This window comes from Entelurus aequoreus, linkage group LG12 (genome assembly GCF_033978785.1).
Source record: "Entelurus aequoreus isolate RoL-2023_Sb linkage group LG12, RoL_Eaeq_v1.1, whole genome shotgun sequence".
NCBI classification, from domain to species: domain Eukaryota; kingdom Metazoa; phylum Chordata; class Actinopteri; order Syngnathiformes; family Syngnathidae; genus Entelurus; species Entelurus aequoreus.
Genome location: NC_084742.1, coordinates 68,489,653 through 68,509,311, shown reverse-complemented (window position 1 = coordinate 68,509,311; position 19,659 = coordinate 68,489,653). Strand labels below are relative to the sequence as shown.

Genomic DNA, 19,659 nt, shown 5'->3' with positions numbered 1-19,659 from the left:
CATTGTGATAAAAGTCTGAATTCTATATGACAAATGTCACCATTTTGCATTAAAAAGTACACATTTGACATAAAAAAGTAATATTTTTACAAGAAAATATTGCAATATTACAGAAACAGAAACAATATGAGAAATTGTTCCCAATTTTATAAGAAAAAAGTTGACACATTGTGAGAAAAAATGTTTTTAGTTAATTTTTTGTTTGTGATGGTTTTTCTCATTATGTACTTCAAGTTATTACAGTATGTCTCTATATACATATTTATTTATTTTTGTAATTAATTTTGGCCAAAGGGGGCGCATTTCAATTTCTTACACACACTTGTTATTTCATATGTTGACCAGAGGGGGAGCACTTTTAAAAGCGACACACAGTCAATGTGACAAATCCCTCCTTTTTGGGACCACCCTCATTTTGATAGATGTCACCACCAATGAGACATTGTCTATTAGATGCAACGTTATTGATTTATGTCATCACTTGTTCACACCTCCTCATATGGAAGATACTTTTCCTCTTTCATGTCTCAAGAAGAAATACAAGAACACACGCACACACGCACACACACACACACACACACACACACACACACACACACACACACACACACACACACACACACACACACACACACACACACACACACACACACACACACACACACACACACAGACACACACAAAGATCCCTCACCCAGGATCTTGCTGATGTTGGAGTTGTGCATGTCGGGGAAGGCCTGCAGAATCTTCCTGCGTTCATCCTTGGCCCAAACCATGAAGGCGTTCATGGGCCTCTTGATGTGCGGCTCACTGCTGCCGCGACCTCGCGCCTCTCGGAATATCCTGGAGTCGGACACGCTGGGAGAACCTGCGGGGAAAGGTGTCCGTTTAGGCAAGGTGGGGAGGAGGATGGAGCCTAGAAGGAAATGATGGGGTAGAAGAGTGCTTCTCTAACTCCACCTAGTGGTACACCAAAGATTTGATTCATTAGTATTATTTTCATGTATTCAATCGTCGTGCCGTTCAGTCTTTTAGCCGTCCATAGCGTTTCTACTCGCATGGATTCTTCATTAATAACTCTGAGCAACGTTTGTAAGTTTTACAATATAACTAAAACAATTCCTCCTTACTAAAGTGTCCCATGTGTGATGTGTGTAGGAGTGTTTTCATGCATATTTGTACCTGCTATTGTAATGTAATGACGCTTGCGTCGTTAGCATTAGCTAATACATTTACAAGTGTCTGTGTGAGTATTATCAACTTACAATAACATTCTCTTTGTATTGTTTCACTTTCACAAATTCCTCAGTAAATTCACCAAAACGTCAGCGTGGAGTTATTGAGTCTGTTTAGCTGATTGGAGAGCTAGCTTGCGCAGCTAGTGGGTCCATGGCCATGACTTCTGTTTTGTTTGATCAGCCGTTTTACTGCCGTGTTGCAGACAATGTTTGGAAACAATTAAGGTATGTAAATAAACATTTACAGAATATTTCTGTGTAACATGTATATCTGCGGCTTATAGTTTGGTGCGGCTAATATATAGAATTTGTATTTTTTTTTTCAAAAATTTAGTGGGTGTGTCTTATATACAGTTGGAAAAATACGACATATATTTAAAAAACAACTTCCAATTCTTCAATATTAGTTTCCATACCGCACATTGTTGTATTAGTAATGTTTACGCACCACTTCAGCTTTATTTCCGTTTACAAATATACAAACCACGCACTTTGTCATCACCGTGTGAGTGTGTGTGTGTGTGTGAGTGTGTGTGTGTGTGTGTGTTTACCGTCAGAGTCGCCGCTCATGGTGAAGTCCAGCATGGCGTGGCTGAACTTATCCTCGGCCTGCTGCTTCAGCTGTTGACTCAGACTCTCCAAGGCGGCCTTGTCCTGCACACACACCACTTGAGTCAGCAAGCCCGCGAGTGTGTGTGTGTGTGTGTGTGTGTGTGTGTGTGTGTGTGTGTGTGTGTGTGTGTGTGTGTGCATGAATAAAAGCACCTACAACGGTGCACACTTTCAAATGCATCCATTTTGGTTTGATGAAGCTGCTCCGAAAGATGTAATGTGGGCGCTGCAATCAAGCTAATGAAGTGCTGCAGAAAGCATGTTTTGGTAGCCACCTGCCAGAGTGAAGTGTGTGAGGCCCCCGCGGGGCCACGCATTAGATGGAGAGCGAGGCCACGCCACGCGGCCCCTGGAGTATTTATTACAACCAATAAAAGGCTGATTTACTGAGCATTTACATGCCTAATGTGTGCTGGAACTTGACAGCACGCACACACACACACACACACACACACACACACACACACACACACACACACACACACACACACACACACACACACACACACACACACACACACACACACACACACACGCACACACACACTTTAATTATAGGAGTGTGAACAGAAAGAGTGTTTGTCAGCATCCAAAGTAGGTCCATCTCCATGTGACCTGATGATAATCACATGCATGTTTTTTTTCTCTTTTTAGCTCAACAGCCTTTAATTGTCAGAGGGATGATTTCCTTCACATTTTACAGCCAGAATAGCAAATGTTTGTCCTCTTTCAATAAATGAGAGGCACAGGCGAAGAATTATCTTGACTTTTTAAAAAAAAATTTTTATTTTTAGATCTGTCCTGTGCAGCCACACAGACAAATCATGATGTAGATCAGGGGTGTCAAACGTACGGCCCGAGGGCCGGATCAGGCCCGCGAACAGGTTTTATCCGGCCCGCGGGATGAGTTTGCTAAGTATAAAAATTAAGCTGAAATTTTTGAATGATAGAAACAGCTGTTCTAAATGTGTCCACTGGATGTTGCAATAGCAATTATTTGTATCTTTGTAGATGATGCTGCATATGAACCAAAAAAAAAACATGATGTTAGTACAGGGGTCACCAACCTTTTTGAAAGCAAGAGCTACTTCTTGGGTAGTGATTAATGTGAAGGGCTACCAGTTTGATACACACTTAAATAAATTGCCAGAAATAGCCAATTTGCTCAATTTACCTTTAACTCTATGTTATTATTAATAATTAATGATATTTATCGTTGTGGAAACACTGATCAACTTAATGATTTCTCACAATAAAAATATATGGAAACAGATAAATATCAATATCAACACTTTATTTTTATATTTTCTCTAAGTGCACATTTTTCAAATTGAACATTTTCAAATGATCACTTCTAAGACAGTCTTGTGAAATCACAATATCCCATTTTAACTAGATAGCCACTAACATTTTTTAACAAATCATGAATTACTTTGCACCATGTTTGTACAAATAATAACTCATGTAAAATACAGAAGTCAACTCTCAAATTTTTAGATAAATCATGTCACACTTTGAATTGGACACCAAATCTGTTATCTGTTTCTTTGTCAGTTAGTGAAGACCAAGTCTTTCAAATATTTTTTTGGATTTTCAAATTCTATTTGAGTTTTGTCTCTCTTAGAATTAAAAATGTCGAGCAAAGCGAGACCAGCTTGCTAGTAAATAAATACAATTTAAAAAATAGAGGCAGCTCACTGGTAAGTGCTGCTATTTGAGCTATTTTTAGAACAGGCTAGCGGGCTACTCATCTGGTCCTTACGGGCTACCTGGTGCCCGCGGGCACCGCGTTGGTGACCCCTGTGTTAGTACATCAGTCGAGAAAATGATCAAACTACATAAATAATATACTGCAATTTGAGTTTGATATCATTTTGTTATCTTGATAGATTGAAAATGAACACCAATGAGTTGACTGATGAACATTATCACATAATTTATTCAAAAAATATAAATAACGACAAATAAAGTATATATTCTATTAACCGCAACAAGTAATTATAAAAAAAAAAAACTAACATTATGATTTGTACAATTTCAGATTGTGCTTGTTCTATTTTTAAACAAAGAAAACAATCTGAAGTTGTCTTTATTTTTAAGTTATAAATAAATGAAAAATGGGTTATACTTGTATAGCGCTTTTCTACCTTCAAGGTACTCAAAGTGACAGTATTTCCACATTCACCCATTCACACACACATTCACACACTGATGGCGGGAGCTGCCATGCAAGGCGCTAACCAGCAGCCATCAGGAGCAAGGGTGAAGTGTCTTGCCCAAGGACACAACGGACGTGACTAGGATGGTAGAAGGTGGGGATTGAACCCCAGTAATCAGCAACCCTCCGATTGCTGGCACGGCCACTCTACCAACTTCGCCACGCCGCCCAAGTTATCGTGCCGTGATTTTACCAGTGCGGCCCACTTGGGAGTAAATTTTTCTCCATGTGGCCCCCGATCTAAAATGAGTTTGACACCCCTGATGTAGATGATCTATATCCAATGTACACATTTACTTTACACAAGAGAAGTGTTGTTGTCTTATTTGTATTTGACTTTATTCAATGTTTGGAAATACACTATATTGCCAAAAGTATTTGGCCACCTGCCTTGACTCACATATGACCTTGAAGTGCCATCCCATTCCTAACCCGTAGGGTTCAATATGACCTTTAGCGGCTATTACAGCTTCAACTTTTCTGGGAAGGCTGTCCACAAGGTTGCCGAGTGTGTTTATAGCAATTTTCCAAAAAGTGCATTGGTGAGGTCACACACTGATGTCGGCGGAGAAGGCCTGGCTCTCAGTCTCCGTTCTAATTCATCCCAAAGGTGTTTTATTGGGTTCAGGTCAGGACTCTGTGCAGGCCAGTCAAGTTCATCCACACCTGACTATGTCATCCATGTCTTTATGTACCTTGCTTTGTGCATTGGTGCACAGTCATGTTGGAAGACGCTGGAAATCTTTCACAAATGTTTGTAGAAACAGTCTCCATGCCTAAGTGCTTGATTTGATACACCAGGTGATTAGGACACCTGATTCTCATCATTTGGATGGCTGGCCAAATACTTTTGGCAATATAGTGTATTTAGTGTTTTGCACAGTCAGACATTATGGCCGTCAATCTTTGGGCACTACAGATTCGATTCGATTCTTGGGGTTAATGACTCGATTCTCAGTCAATTCTCGATGCAAAATCAATACTTATTTAATAACATTGGGTGTCAGGTGTACTGGAGAGGAGGCTACGCCGGATAGTCCAACCTCGGATTCAGGAGGAACAGTGTGGTTTTTGTCCTGGTGGTGGAACTGTGGACCAGCTCTAGACTCTGGGCAGGGTCCTTGAGGGTGCATGGGAGTTTGCCCAACCAGTCTACATGTGCTTTGTGGACTTGGAGAAGGCATTCCACCGTGTCCCCCAGGAAGTCCTGTGGGGAGTGCTCAGAGAGTATGGGGTATGGCAGTGTTTTTCAACCTTTTTTGAGGCAAGGCACATTTTTGTCATAAAAAACCCAGCAGAAAACTTTAAAAAATGTAACTCCACCAAGTCGCCGTGTCTTATTTTGAGTGTGTTGGTGTCTTCCTGTGTGTAGTGCTTTAGTTCTTGTCTTGCTTATTTTGGTGGCCCTTCCTGTTTTGCCGGTGTTTTCCTGTAGTGGCTTCATGTCTTCCTTTGAGCGCTATTCCGCGCACCCGCTTTGTGTTAGCAAGCGAGGCTATTTACGTTGTTGCTATCCTTCTTTGTGTGGCCATTGTTGATTGTCATGTCACGTACGGATGTACTTTGTGGACACCGTAAGTTTTTGCTGTCGTCCAGCATTCTGTCTCTGTTTAATTTGTAGCCAGTTCAGATTGACTTTTGTTTTGCATAGCCTTTTCCTTTCGTTCATTTTGGGTTTAAAGGCCTACTGAAATGATTTTTTTTTATTTAAACGGGAATAGCAGATCCATTCTATGTGTCATACTTGATCATTTCGCGATATTGCCATATTTTTGCTGAAAGGATTTAGTAGAGAAAATCGACGATAAAGTTCGCAACTTTTGCTCGCTGATAAAAAAAAAAGCCTTGCCTGTAGCGGAAGTAGCGTGACGTCACAGGAGCTAGTATTCCTCACAATTCCCCGTTGTTTACAATGGAGCGAGAGAGATTCGGACCGAGAAAGTGACGATTACCCCATTAATTTGAGCGAGGATGAAAGATTCGTGGATGAGGAACATGAGAGTGAAGGACTAGAGTGCAGTGCAGGACGTATCTTTTTTCGCTCTGACCGTAACTTAGGTACAAGCTGGCTCATTGGATTCCACACTCTCCTTTTTCTATTGTGGATCACAGATTTGTATTTTAAACCACCTGGGATACTATATCCTCTTGAAAATGAGAGTCGAGAACACGAAATGGACATTCAGTGCCTTTTATCTCCACGACAATACATCGGCGAAATGCTTTAGCTACGAGCTAACGTGATAGCATCTTGCTTTAACTGCATATAGAAACAAAAAAAATAAACCCCTGACTGGAAGGATAGATAGAAAATCCACAATACTATTAAACCGTGGACATGTAAATACATGGTTAATGCTTTCCAGACTGGCGAAGGTTAACAATGCAGTGCTAACGACGCCATTGAAGCTAACTTAGCAACCGGACTGCACAGAGCTATGCTAAAAACATTAGCTCTCCACCTACGCCAGCCAGCCCTCATTTGCTCATCAACACCCGTGCTCACCTGCGTTCCAGCGATCGGCAGAAGGACGAAGGACTTCACCCGATGCGTTTGGCGGCCCGGAAACGTAGGAAGTCAAGGTGAAGTCGGCGGCTAGCGCGGCTAGCGCTCCAACAAAGTCCTCCTGGTTGTGTTGCTGTAGTCCGCTGCTAATACACCGATCCCACCTACAACTGTCTTCTTTGCAGCCTTCATTGTTCATTAAACAAATTGCAAAAGAAGTCCAGAATACTGTGGAATTATGAAATGAAAACAGAGCTTTTTGTATAGGATTCTACGGGGTACCATAACTTCCGTTACTCGGACTTCGTCACGCGCATACGTCATCATACCGCGACGTTTCAGCCGGATATTTCCCGGGAATTTTAAAATGTCACTTTATAAGTTAACCCGGCCGTATTGGCATGTGTTGCAATGTTAAGATTTCATCATTGATATATAAACTATCAGACTGCGTGGTCGCTAGTAGTGGCTTTCAGTAGGCCTTTAAATGGTAATATTTGAACAATCTGCATCCTGATTATAGCAGACTTTGTACAGTGAGTTACATCATGTGCACTATATTGCCAAAAGTATTTGGCCAGCCATCCAAATGATGAGAATCAGGTGTCCTAATCACTTGGCCCGGTGTATCAAATCAAGCACTTAGGCATGGAGACTGTTTCTACAAACATTTGTGAAAGAACGGGCCGCTCTCAGTGATTTCCAGCGTCTTCCAACAGGACTGTGCACCAGTGCACAAAGCAAGGTCCATAAAAACATGGATGACAGAGCCAGGTGTGGATGAACTTGACTGGCCTGCACAGAGTCCTGACCTGAACCCAATAGAGCACCTTTGGGATGAATTAGAACGGAGACTGAGAGCCAGGCCTTCTCCACCAACATCACCAATGCACTTTTGGAAGAATGGCGGAACATTCCTATAAACACACTCGGCAACCTTGTGGACAGCCTTCCCAGAAGAGTCGAAGCTGTAATAGCTGCCAAAGTTCATATTGAACCCTATGGCTTAGGAATGGGATGGCACTCCAACTTCATATGTGAGTCAAAGCAGGTGGCCTAAATACTTTTGGCAATATAGTGTGTATAAAACCTCAATGGAGGTGTTTGCATGTTTTTAAGGCTTTTATAGGCAGAATTCAACCACTCCCAAAGGCTCCATTGTAAGCGGACTTTTGATGGTGTTCATTTAATATTTACAATGCGTTAAAAAAATACATCGGTCCTCATGTTTCGCATAAAGATTGTCAACCATAAGTGCAGTTCCCCTTCAACTCTGAAGCAACATGCTCTTTGACAACGTTGAGTCAACATTTGGTTCAAACGTTGAAACACAACACAAATCCAACGCTGAAACAACATGCTTTCTGACAACAACGTCAGCTTGGGACCTTGATTCGGCGTGGAATTGTGGTCATTTGCCAACCGTCAATGTGTTAGACATCAATTTACAAATACAAGTATTTTGCAAGGTGAGGACAGGTGTGATCGAGGTTGTTTCAATGTCATGCTGGCATAGGAACACAGCAGCTCATTGCAGGAAGCGCATCATGTCTTCTGCACGCTTACATATGAAGATGAAATATGCTGTGTGTGTGTGTGTGTGTGTGTGTGTGTGTGTGTGTGTGTGTGTGTGTGTGCGTGTGAGACAGAGTGGATGACAGCCTAGTCTGACATTAAGCTCCAGTGCAGTACATGAGAAAAGTGGATTGAACAGGCTTGACACGGGAGGCGAGACACAAAGTAGCGACAAAACTAATCCTCCCCGAGTGTCAGGGATGACTCTGTTGTCGCCGCCGCCGCCGCACCAAGACAAAAAAAAAAGAAAAAGAAAAAAAGGCCGTGGTGGCAAGCAGGAGTTTATAACAAGCACACACAGATCTTACATGCATACAGTATGTCTAGTCTAGTCTACGACGCTAGCACTCATACAAGTGCTCGCTCAACCATGCACAATACAGCTTGTTGCCCTGCTTCCATATGTGTGTGTGTGTGTGCGTGTGTGCGTGTGTGTGTGTGTGTGCATGCGTGCGTGTGTGTGTGTGTGTGTGCTCCCCTGCACCAGCCATGCGACCCCCAATGTGTTTAACAAATAACCACAATTTAGCCACGCTGCCGAGGAGCCCACGCCGTCACTACGCATTAACATCTCCTGGATGCTCTTCTTGGCCACACACACACACACACACACACACACACACACACACACACACACACACACACACACACACACACACACACACACACACACACACACACACACACACGCACACACACACACACACACACACGTTCATTACCTCTGAGGTGTTTTAACCTTCTCTGGCCCAATTAAGCCCGCTGCCTCGCTAGAAGACTCTTTCCTTACTATATAAACACATCTGAAAAGGATTGATCGTCGAGTCGAGCTTTTCTTCTTGGCACTCGCACACTCACGCTCACACACACACACCAGTGACCTGTGGGCGAAGTAAACCCCTCGAAAAAAAAAAAAAAACTGTTTTTGTTGTTAATATGACAGTGATAAACACATTTCCGCAAATTAGGAGTTAGGGCAGCGCGATTAATGGACATGGAGGTTTTAATTAGTACGATTAATCAACATGGAGGTTTTAATTAGTACAATTAATCGACATGGAGGATTTAAATAGTATGATTCATCCACATGAAGGTTTTGAATAGTACGATTAATCGACATGGAGGTTTTAATTAGCACGATTAATCGTCATGGAGGTTTTAATTAGTATGATTAATCGACATGGAGGTTGTAATTAGTACAAATAATCGACATGGAGGATTTAAATAGTACGATTAATCCACATAGAGGTTTTAAATGGTACAATTAATCGACTTGGAGGTTTTAATTAGCACGATTAATCGACATGGAGATTTTAAATAGCATGATTAATCGACATGGAGGTTTTAAATAGTATGATTAATCGACATAGAGGTTTAAGTTAGTACGATTAATCGACATGGAGGTTTTAATTAGTATGATTAATCGGCATGGAGGTTTTAAATAGTATGATTAATCGACATCAGGTTTTAAATAGTACGATTAATCGACATGGAGGTTTTAAATAGTACAATTAATCGACATGGAGGTTTTAATTAGCACGATTAATCGACATGGATGTTTTAAATAGTATGATTAATCGACATCAGGTTTTAAATAGTACGATTAATCGACATGGAGGTTGTAATTAGCACGATTAATCGACATGGAGGTTTTAAATAGTACGATTAATCAACATGAGGTTTTAAATAGTACGATGAATCGACATGGAGGTTTTAATTAGCACGATTAATCAACATGGAGATTTTAAATAGTTCGATTAATCGGCATGGAGGTTTTAATTAGTACCATTAATCGGCATGGAGGTTTTAATTAGCACGATTAATCAGCATGGAGGTTTTAATTAGCACGATTAATCGACATGGAGGTTTTAATTAGTACCATTAATCGGCATGGAGGTTTTAATTAGTATGATTAATCAACATGGAGGTTTTAATTAGTACCATTAATGGGCATGGAGGTTTTAATTAGTACCATTAATCGGCATGGAGGTTTTAATTAGCACGATTAATCAGCATGGAGGTTTTAATTAGTACCATTATTACTTGACAACAAAAAGTTACTTCCTCGCTTCAAACTGGGCAAGAGGTTTCACTCTGTGCATCGCTCTCAGCACCTACAAACTTTTATTGAACTGAACGCAGTGAGCCCTCTTTTCAGTCATTCATGGGGGTGTGGCGGGGGGCGTGAGAAGCTAAAAGGTAATAGAATTAGTGTTAGTAAAAAAAAACGTACAGATACAAGTAATTAACATCAATTTTAAGGAGTGGGGGGGGGGCGTGACATTTTTTGGTCCCCTAGGAAATGTAACTGTGGGGGGGCGTGAGAGGCAATAGTACTATAGAATCTTTAGTGTTGTTGAAAAAGTATCTTAAAAAATACAGATACAACAAATAAACAAACTTTGGGGTAGGGGGTGAAATAAATGAGGGGGGGCGTGAGAGACAATAGTATTATAGAATGTTTAGTGTTAGTAAAAAAAGTATCTTGACACATAGAGATACAAGAAATAAACAACAACTTTGGGGGGGTGAAAACAACTTTTGTCACCCAGGGGGGGGCGTGATACCTAATGGAAGTGCTGTGTTCTTCCCTACCTTGTCGGAGCGTCCGTTGTTGAGCGCCAGGCTGCTGACGGCGGCCACCTTGGCGTCCAGCACCTGCTGCTCCCTCTTCAGCTGCTCCTTCATCTGGCGGGCCTCGGCGAAGGCCTTGGTCACGGCCTCGTGGTCGTTGAGGTAGACCCCCGACGACAGCGAGGACAGCAAGTCTGCTGAGGCGTGCACACACAGCGTTAATATTCTCACTCTGGCCGCACGCAATAAAGGCCGGCGAGATGTTAGCGTCCACTGGAGGAGTCACTTCAACATCTTATCTGCACTTCACCTCTTTGCTACACTCATTATCATTCATTCTAAACAGGTTAGAGAAGCTCTTTGGCCTAATAACTTCTTTCAGAAAATTGATTCTTAAAAAAAATAAAATATATATATATATATATATATATATATATTAGGGGTGTGGAAAAAAATGATTCGAATCGCGATTCTCACGTGCGATTCAGAATCGATTCTCATTTTTCAAAAAATCGATTTTTTCTTTTTTATTTATTTATTTAAAAAATGTATTTATTTTTATTTTATTTTTTATTTTTTTAAATGAATCAATCCAACAAAACAACACACAGCAATACCGTAACAATGCAATCCAATTCCAAAAGCAAAGCCGAGCCAGCAACACTCAGAAGTGCAATAAACAGAGCAATTGAGAGGAGACACAAACACCACACAGAACAAACCAAAAGTAGTCAAACAAAAATGAATATTATCAACAACAGTATCAATATTAGTTACAATTTCAACATAGCAGTGATTAAAAATCCCTCATTGACATTATCATTAGACATTTATAAAAAAAAAAGAACAATAGTGTCACAGTGGCTTACACTTGTATCGCATCTCATAAGCTTGACAACACACTGTGTCCAATATTTGCACAAAGATAAAATAAGTCATATTTTTGCTTCATTTAATAGTTCAAACAAATGTACATTATTGCAATCAGTTGATAAAACATTGTCCTTTACAATTATAAAAGCTTTTTACTCTGCTTGCATGTCAGCACACTGGGGTAGATCCTGCTGAAATCTATGTATTGAATCAATAGACAATCCTTTTCAATCGGGAAAATATCGTTTTTGAATCAAGAATCGTGTTAAATTGAAAAAAAATCTATTTTTTTTATTTTTTTTTTATTTTTATTTTTTTATTATTATTTTTTATTTTTTATTTTAATTTTTTAATTTTTTAAAAAATTTTTAAAATTTTTTTATTTTTTATTTTTTTATTTTTTTATTTTGAATTAAATCTTGACCCCAAGAATCGATATTGAATCAAATTGTGGGACACCCAAAGATTCACAGCCCTAATATATATATATATACATATATATATATATATACAGTAGAGGCCAAAAGTTTGGACACTCCTTCTTATTTCAATGCATTTTCTTTATTTTCATGACTATTTACATTGTAGATTGTCACATCACAACTATGACACCTGTGAAGTGAAAACCATTTCAGGTGACTATCTCTTGAAGCTCATGGAGAGAATGCCAAGAGTGTGCAAAGCAGTAATCAGAGCAAAGGGTGGCTATTTGGAAGAAACTACAATATAAAAAAAAATTATTTCCCCTTTTTTTGGTAAAGTACATAACTCCACATGTGTTCATTCATAGTTTTGATGTGACAATCTACAATGTAAATAGTCATGAAAATAAAGAAAACACATTGGATGAGAAGGTGTGTCCAAACTTGGCTACAGTGTGGGATTATTGGCAAAGCTCTCCGGGTGAACCTCTTCCATTTATGGATGATCCGCTTGGAAAAAAGGGTAAATTCCAAGCCGGTTTGAAGGAAGACAAGATGGTTCAGTAAATATCTCTGCCATGCTTCCATAGTTTCATTTCTTAAATACACAACACTGGTACCAATAGGGAAGAAAAAAGTTGGTGTTTCAAAATAGGTCCTCTTTAAAATGCATTAACCTACAATGGCCATCACATACTTTTTCATGAACATTGGCCGATACTGATCAGTGGCAGATCGATCGGCACATCCCTTTCCAATACTAACTTTTTAACTTGGGGGCCACATATTATATCCATTTAATGGGTATAGGATTAATAATTAATATAATTAAATATTCAAAGTACACTACCGTTCAAAAGTTTGGGGTCACATGTAAATGTCCTTATTTTTGAAGGAAAAGCACTGTACTTTTCAATGAAGATAACTTTAAACTAGTCTTAACTTGAAAGAAATACACTCTATACATTGCTAATGTGGTAAATGACTATTCTAGCTGCAAATGTCTGCTTTTTGGTGCAATATCTACATAGGCCCATTTCCAGCAACTATCACTCCAGTGTTCTAATGGTACAATGTGTTTGCTCATTGGCTCAGAAGGCTAATTGATGATTAGAAAACCCTTGTGCAATCATGTTCACACATCTGAAAACACTTTAGCTCGTTGCAGAAGCTACAAAACTGACCTTCCTTTGAGCAGATTGAGTTTCTGGAGCATCACATTTGTGGGCTCAATTGAACGCTCAAAATGGCCAGAAAAAGAGAACTTTCATCTGAAACTCGTCAGTCTATTCTTGTTCTTAGAAATGAAGGCTATTCCACAAAATTGTTTGGGTGACCCCAAACTTTTGAACGGTAGTGTATGTGAAAGTTGGACTCCTACATTGTTTACTTCCATGACGACCTCCTTCAAGTTGTGTAACCAATCAGAAATATCAAATGTAAACACATTGTGATGGATTTAAATGTGATTATTTTACAGTGTTTTTAATAACACCCACAACATTCAGTGAGCAGGTTGTGTTATGTGTGACCATGATTTCCAATCAATCAAAGTTGACTTAAATAGCCCTAAATCACCAGTGTCTCAAAGGGCTGCACAAGCCCCAACAACATCCCGGGCTCAGATCCCACATCAGGGCAAGGAAAAACTCCACCCAATGGGCAACAATGATACTTATTGTGTTGGTTGCATGTTTTATTTCTTTGCGCCATGAATGGGTAAGGTTGTTTGGATTGGGTAATACAAGTAAATGCTCTGCAGTGTAGACTTCAAAGCACAGTTCATGGTCATTGACCTGATTTACTCACATTGTCCACAAGAACAAAGACTAAATTGCAGCGATGAGTGAATTCATTTGTAAATAATCCGCACTAGTAGTTTGGACACCCCTGATCTCGACTATATCGAGTCTTTTAAATGATCCCAAATACACAACAACAGCTACCGATAGGTAAGAAAAGATGCTTTTGCATAATAAAGTATTCACTGACTAAAACTTGGTGTCATTTTATGTTTTGTTGTGCAATTTTCACCCGTTTACTTTTTTAATTTTTTTTAACATTTGTTTATTGACATTTTTTGACCGTTAGTTAATGGAAACACAACACACGTGTTCTTCTCCTCACCCAAAAAGACAAAAAAAACCCCCAGTCAAATAAGTACAGTTAAATATTGATATAAAGCCACCGACACAACTGCACTTCAACACGGTGCAGCAATCCACAAAAACAGACAAAAGGCTCATCAATCCCCCACATCTCAAACGGGGCCAGACTAGAAATGAGTTTGGACTTTTCAAAAGGAGCAACATGTCAACCCGAGTGAGCCACTCCACAAAAACACTAAAGTGTAAGCAAACATTTGAACTGTGCTACTTTTCTGTGTGAAGTTGAAGCTTTGAGGGTAACTTCTCCTACGTAGAACTCTACTTTTTGGGGGGGTAAAACTCCTACGCTTTTTTCTGGACCCACTGGTCTGGCTCCTCAATCCTGTGGCTAACCCGTAAGAAGACTGGTAGTACGACAACACCCGGCGGTCATTCTTGCAACAGATGGCAAACAAAGCGCGCGCGCTCTCCACGCGGCGAGGAGAATGGGTGAAGTGGGGGGTTTGGGGGGGGGGGGGGGGCGGACGGATCACACACAAACTTTAAACACTGTAATCCATTTTTCCGAACAAAAAACATCTGGGACCGCAAATCCACTAATCTGATATTAAATCCTCAGATTTGTTGAAAAACAGTGAGATTAGCCAAGAAGTCAGGGGGGGGGAGGGGGGAGGGGTGATGACGGCCTATTGCATGGGGGGGGGGGGGGTTGTGTTGTGTGCAAGCCTTTGTGTGCGCTGGAGTTGTGCGCGCGTGTGTGCTGTCATTGTGTCATTAACGCTGTCCTGGCTCATGTAAGAGCCTTGTCTAATCTCATTGGAGAAACCTCATGTCTGTCATACGCTCCTCTCTCTATTATTCCTGCGCTTCATCGCTAAAAAAAAAAAAAAAAAAAAAAGGAATGGTGTTAATCCTCATCTCCTCCCCTCCCCCCCCCCCCCCCTCCCCTCACCACTTCATTTCTCTTTCAGCCACTAATAAACACATAACAATAAAGCGGGCCCTGCAGGCACGGAGGAGGGGAAGAACAACAACGGCGCAAACACTAATTATAGCTCGTTACGTCTGTGAAATATTTCAACTATCAGTGCTGCGTGAAAAATGGATTAGGAGCACAAAATGGTGATTCATTGATGTCATATTTCATGTGTGTGTGTGTGTGTGTGTGTCTGCATATGGTCGGGTATGATTATGGGCCTGGCAACAATGGCAAAGTGCTATTTCCGTCGCCAGTGCCAAGAGCTTCATCCTGAAATGCTCCATTTAAACATGCACATTGTCATAAAGTCAGCACCTTCATTCACATCATTACTGCTAAGCTTGCCTCGGCCGTCGGTTCTTACCGTATTTCCTTGAATAGCCGCATGGGCGTTAATTAATTTAAAACCTCCTGTCACACCTGCGTTTACCGGAAACCGGCGGGATGGCCGTGCATGCGGTAATTATTTTAAAACCTCTTCTCACTCCGGCGTTTACCAAAAGGAATCCATAAAATTTAGGCGTGCGCTTTGAGTGTGATGTCAGCATACCATCATGAAAAGCACATTTAATTAAAAAAAACGTTATTATGGTCTTACCTGTACTTATAAATGGAGTCCATTTGCAGCTCCTTCTGACCAAAAGCATCGATAACTTGTTTATAGAAGTCTTCCTTATTTTCTTTCTTCAGTTTTAAAAGTCTCTGTCTCGATGGAGATATTCCTTTAATTATTACCTCCTGCTTCCATTGAAAGTGCAGTTTAGAAAACTGTTTTATTTTAGATAATTGTATGTAATCCTCCATGTTAAAAGTTCAGGCAGAGGAAAAAAAAAAATCTCTTGCTGCGTGTGTTCACTTCTTCTGCAGTACCGGAAGTCGCAAGAAGGATCACTAGCGCGGCAGCGCCCTCTACCACCAGGAGGCGGGAGTCATTTAATGACTTATGCAGTATTTGACACACGCAGCTACGGTATATTAATAAAACATAGCTGCTTACTGTTCTCTTTAGCATACTGTACCGGTATTCAATAGCTTGGACCTTAAATCCTACTGAAAAGCTCTTTATCTTTTTTCCTTTGTGCGATTGTAAACTACTGAAAGCAGCTTCCTCCATTTTGAAAATGAGGACAGGTAAAGCGTCACTCGTGACGTAACGAACTTGACCCGGTGGAAGTTCTAGCCATATGCTAAATATTTTGCGAAACGAGTTTGACCCGGCGAAAATTATAGACATGCGATAATAAAATTAATATTTTGCGAAACGAATTTGATCCAGCTTCAATAATAAACCGGCGATAAGGCCAAGCATGCGTTAATTATTTTGAGAAACGAGTTTGACCCGGCAGTAATTCTAGACGTGCGAATACTATATTCCCTGCGCCAATTCAAGGAAATACGGTAGTTTGAATTTCACATTTGGAAAACGGGTACTTTTTTTGGCACTGACCGAATCTTGCTGGTCCTACCGGGCACCGATTCAGTTTTACGGTACTTTGGTTGCCTCCAGCGGACTCTGCCAAACTACCTCTAGCTAATGTCGCCATTTTCAATGCCGACAAAGTGAGTCAAAACACACTCCAACGCTCCACTTTTCTATAAAGGAGCTAGCTAGATGCTAATATACATTGGTTTTGCCATTGAAATGCTACTGATTAGCATTTGTGATTCATCTCCAAATTTGTGATTATGAAAACTACAACTAATATGCCCGTTAGAATCAAACAGCGGGTGCGTAATAAGTACAATACTTACAGTATTAACACTTTTTGGGGCGTCCGGCAAAACTGAAGTGGGGAGCCTACGCACTACTGATGTTATCATTTAAAAACAATTCATATTTATTAACACGCACAAAAGTACTGAACATTGGCGCCGCCGGGGGCCGTAACTGGCACTTGACAAAAAAACAGGTCCAAAAATTGGTGGTTTGAAAGGCAGAAATCCTGGATTACCCAGCACCATATAATAAATATATACAACCATAATATTACCTGGAGAAACACAATGAATAACAAAAGTAGGTAGAACTAATAATAATAATATTATCTAACATCCTTGACAATCAGCATCATTTTGTAACAGTCCACTTTTGTATTAATATGATTAAACAACATTAAAAACATCATTAAAACCTTGTTGTATTTTCAATTATGAGCGGGGATCGAACCCACGCCCGGCTGCTGGGCAACTGGGTGTTAACGAGAGCTAGCGGAAGCCAAGAGGGACATTTGTTGAGCACAGCTGGAACTTCTTATGTTTACATGTTCACACTATTTTCTTACACTTTACTAAGCATTTCTTACATATTCCTTATTTCTGCACCTTTCTTTTAAGGCCTTATTCATAAATGTTCAATGGGATTTGACTATTTTGTTGGAGTGTGCTGAGGGTTTATAATCAGAGGAAGTTACATTTCCAATAAAACCAATTATTCTCCTGCTACAAAAAAAAATATCAATAATTATCCATATCGACCGATATAATAATAATGTTTAAATCATTACTGCATGACTAAAAATCCTTTCCATAGTTAAATAAGAATAACAGGGCAAATACATGTTACACAGCGGTTATTTAGGAGCACTAAACCTGCAGAAAGTAGTTCCTCTCAGGTTTCTCTGTTTACATTTTCACACTTTGCTGTATTTTCTTAAACTTTATCAAACATTTCTAACATATTATTTATTTTTGCACCTTCATTTTATTGTTATTATTAAGTATCTCATGTGATTTCACAATTTTGTTTAATCAATCAATCAATCAATGTTTATTTATATAGCCCTAAATCACAAGTGTCTCAAAGGGCTGGGTTGAAATTATTTGAGTGTTTTCATTTCCTTTCTTCCTGGATAGTTGACGGCATTATAGGCAGAGGAAGTTACATGTCAAATAAAAAGGTTTTCTTTTCTCCTGGTCCTTATTTTTCAAAGGTCATACAAAAATATCAACAATTATCAATATCAACCGATATAAAACACGCATTGTGAGAGTTTTCAGCCGTATCGCCCAGCCCGAGGGTGTCTTGTAGAACACTTTGAGCCGTGTGAGAAATTACAAGTCAATTCCACTTTGTGGTTTAATAACGGCGCCACTATGTTTTAAACCAGGGGTGTCCAAACTACAGCCCGTGGACCAATCCCGTGTCTTCAGTTTGGCTCGCGAGAAATTACAATTACATATCTGACAATCTGTTTGCTGCAAATGTACCATCATTTTGTGGACAATGATCATGAATTGTGGATTGAAGTGAATACAGAATGGGCCTTTATTGTCATTGCACGTTAAGAACAATGAAATTGTGGGATATAGCACAGCATTTACTTATATGACCTAATTCAACAACCTTCCCTAGTCATGGCGCAAAAAAGTCAATTCCACTGTGTGGTTTGATAACGGCGCCACTATGTTTTAAACCAGGGGTGTCCAAACTACAGCCCGTGGACCAATTCCGCGTCTCCAGTTTGGCCCACGAGAAATTACAATTATATATCTGACAATCTGTTTGCTGCAAATGTACCATCATTTTGTGGACAATGATCATGAATTGTGGATTGAAGTGAATACAGAATGGGCCTTTATTGTCATTGCACGTTAAGAACAATGAAATTGTGGGATATAGCACAGCATTTACTTATATGACCTAATTCAACAACCTTCCCTAGTCATGGCGCAAAAAAGTCAATTCCACTGTGTGGTTTGATAACGGCGCCACTATGTTTTAAACCAGGGGTGTCCAAACTACAGCCCGTGGACCAATTCCGCGTCTCCAGTTTGGCCCACGAGAAATTACAATTATATATCTGACAATCTGTTTGCTGCAAATGTACCATCATTTTGTGGACAATGACCATGAATTGTGGATTGAAGTGAATACAGAATGGGCCTTTATTGTCATTGCACGTTAAGAACAATGAAATTGTGGGATATAGCACAGCATTTACTTATATGACCTAATTGAACAACCTTCCCTAGTCATGGCGCAAAAAAGTCAATTCCACTGTGTGGTTTGATAACAGCGCCACTATGTTTTAAACCAGGGGTGTCCAAACTACAGCCCGTGGACCAATCCCGCGTCTTCAGTTTGGCTCGCGAGAAATTACAATTATATATCTGACAATCCGTTTGCTGCAAATGTGTCATAATCTCATGGATAATGTGAGTAAATCAAGGCAATGATTTACTCACATTGGTTAGCCTGTCCGCTCCGGACAGGTTTAACCTCCGAGGACAAAGCTCCGAACTACGAGAGACCGGGCTTTCTGCTCCCAGTCTGTGGAACGCTCTCCCTGACCACCTGAGGGCACCACAGACTGTGGATGCTTTTAAAAAAGGCTTAAAAATCCTTTAAAAAAAAAAAAAGAAGCCTTTTTTTAGATATATGTGTGCAAGTTCTAGCTATTAGTCTGTCCTAGTTTTTATTTTTATTTTTTTACTATTTAGTTTACTTGTTGGGGGCTTGTGTTTGTGGTTCTAGCGTTATTGTTTTTTTTTTTTTTTTTTTTTTTTTTTTAAATGCACTGTATATTGATTGATTGGGACTTGTATTAGTAGATT

At 40.0% G+C, this 19,659-nt stretch overlaps 1 protein-coding gene across 6 annotated transcripts in view; it reads right to left on the bottom strand.

Moving 5' to 3' along the window:
* The window catches only part of sox5 (SRY-box transcription factor 5), an 863,129-nt gene that overhangs the window by 12,380 nt on the left and 831,090 nt on the right, over positions 1 to 19,659 (bottom strand). For 3 of the 6 annotated variants that reach the window (XM_062066517.1, XM_062066521.1, XM_062066522.1), the window contains 3 exons: positions 10,745 to 10,917; positions 1,790 to 1,892; positions 695 to 868 (listed from right to left, as the gene is read on the bottom strand). In XM_062066517.1, coding sequence (XP_061922501.1) covers positions 695 to 868; positions 1,790 to 1,892; positions 10,745 to 10,917 — 450 coding nt within the window. Of the gene's footprint in view, positions 1 to 694; positions 869 to 1,789; positions 1,893 to 10,744; positions 10,921 to 19,659 lie in introns of all 6 variants that reach the window. The other 3 variants (XM_062066520.1, XM_062066516.1, XM_062066519.1) reach the window with 1 other exon arrangement.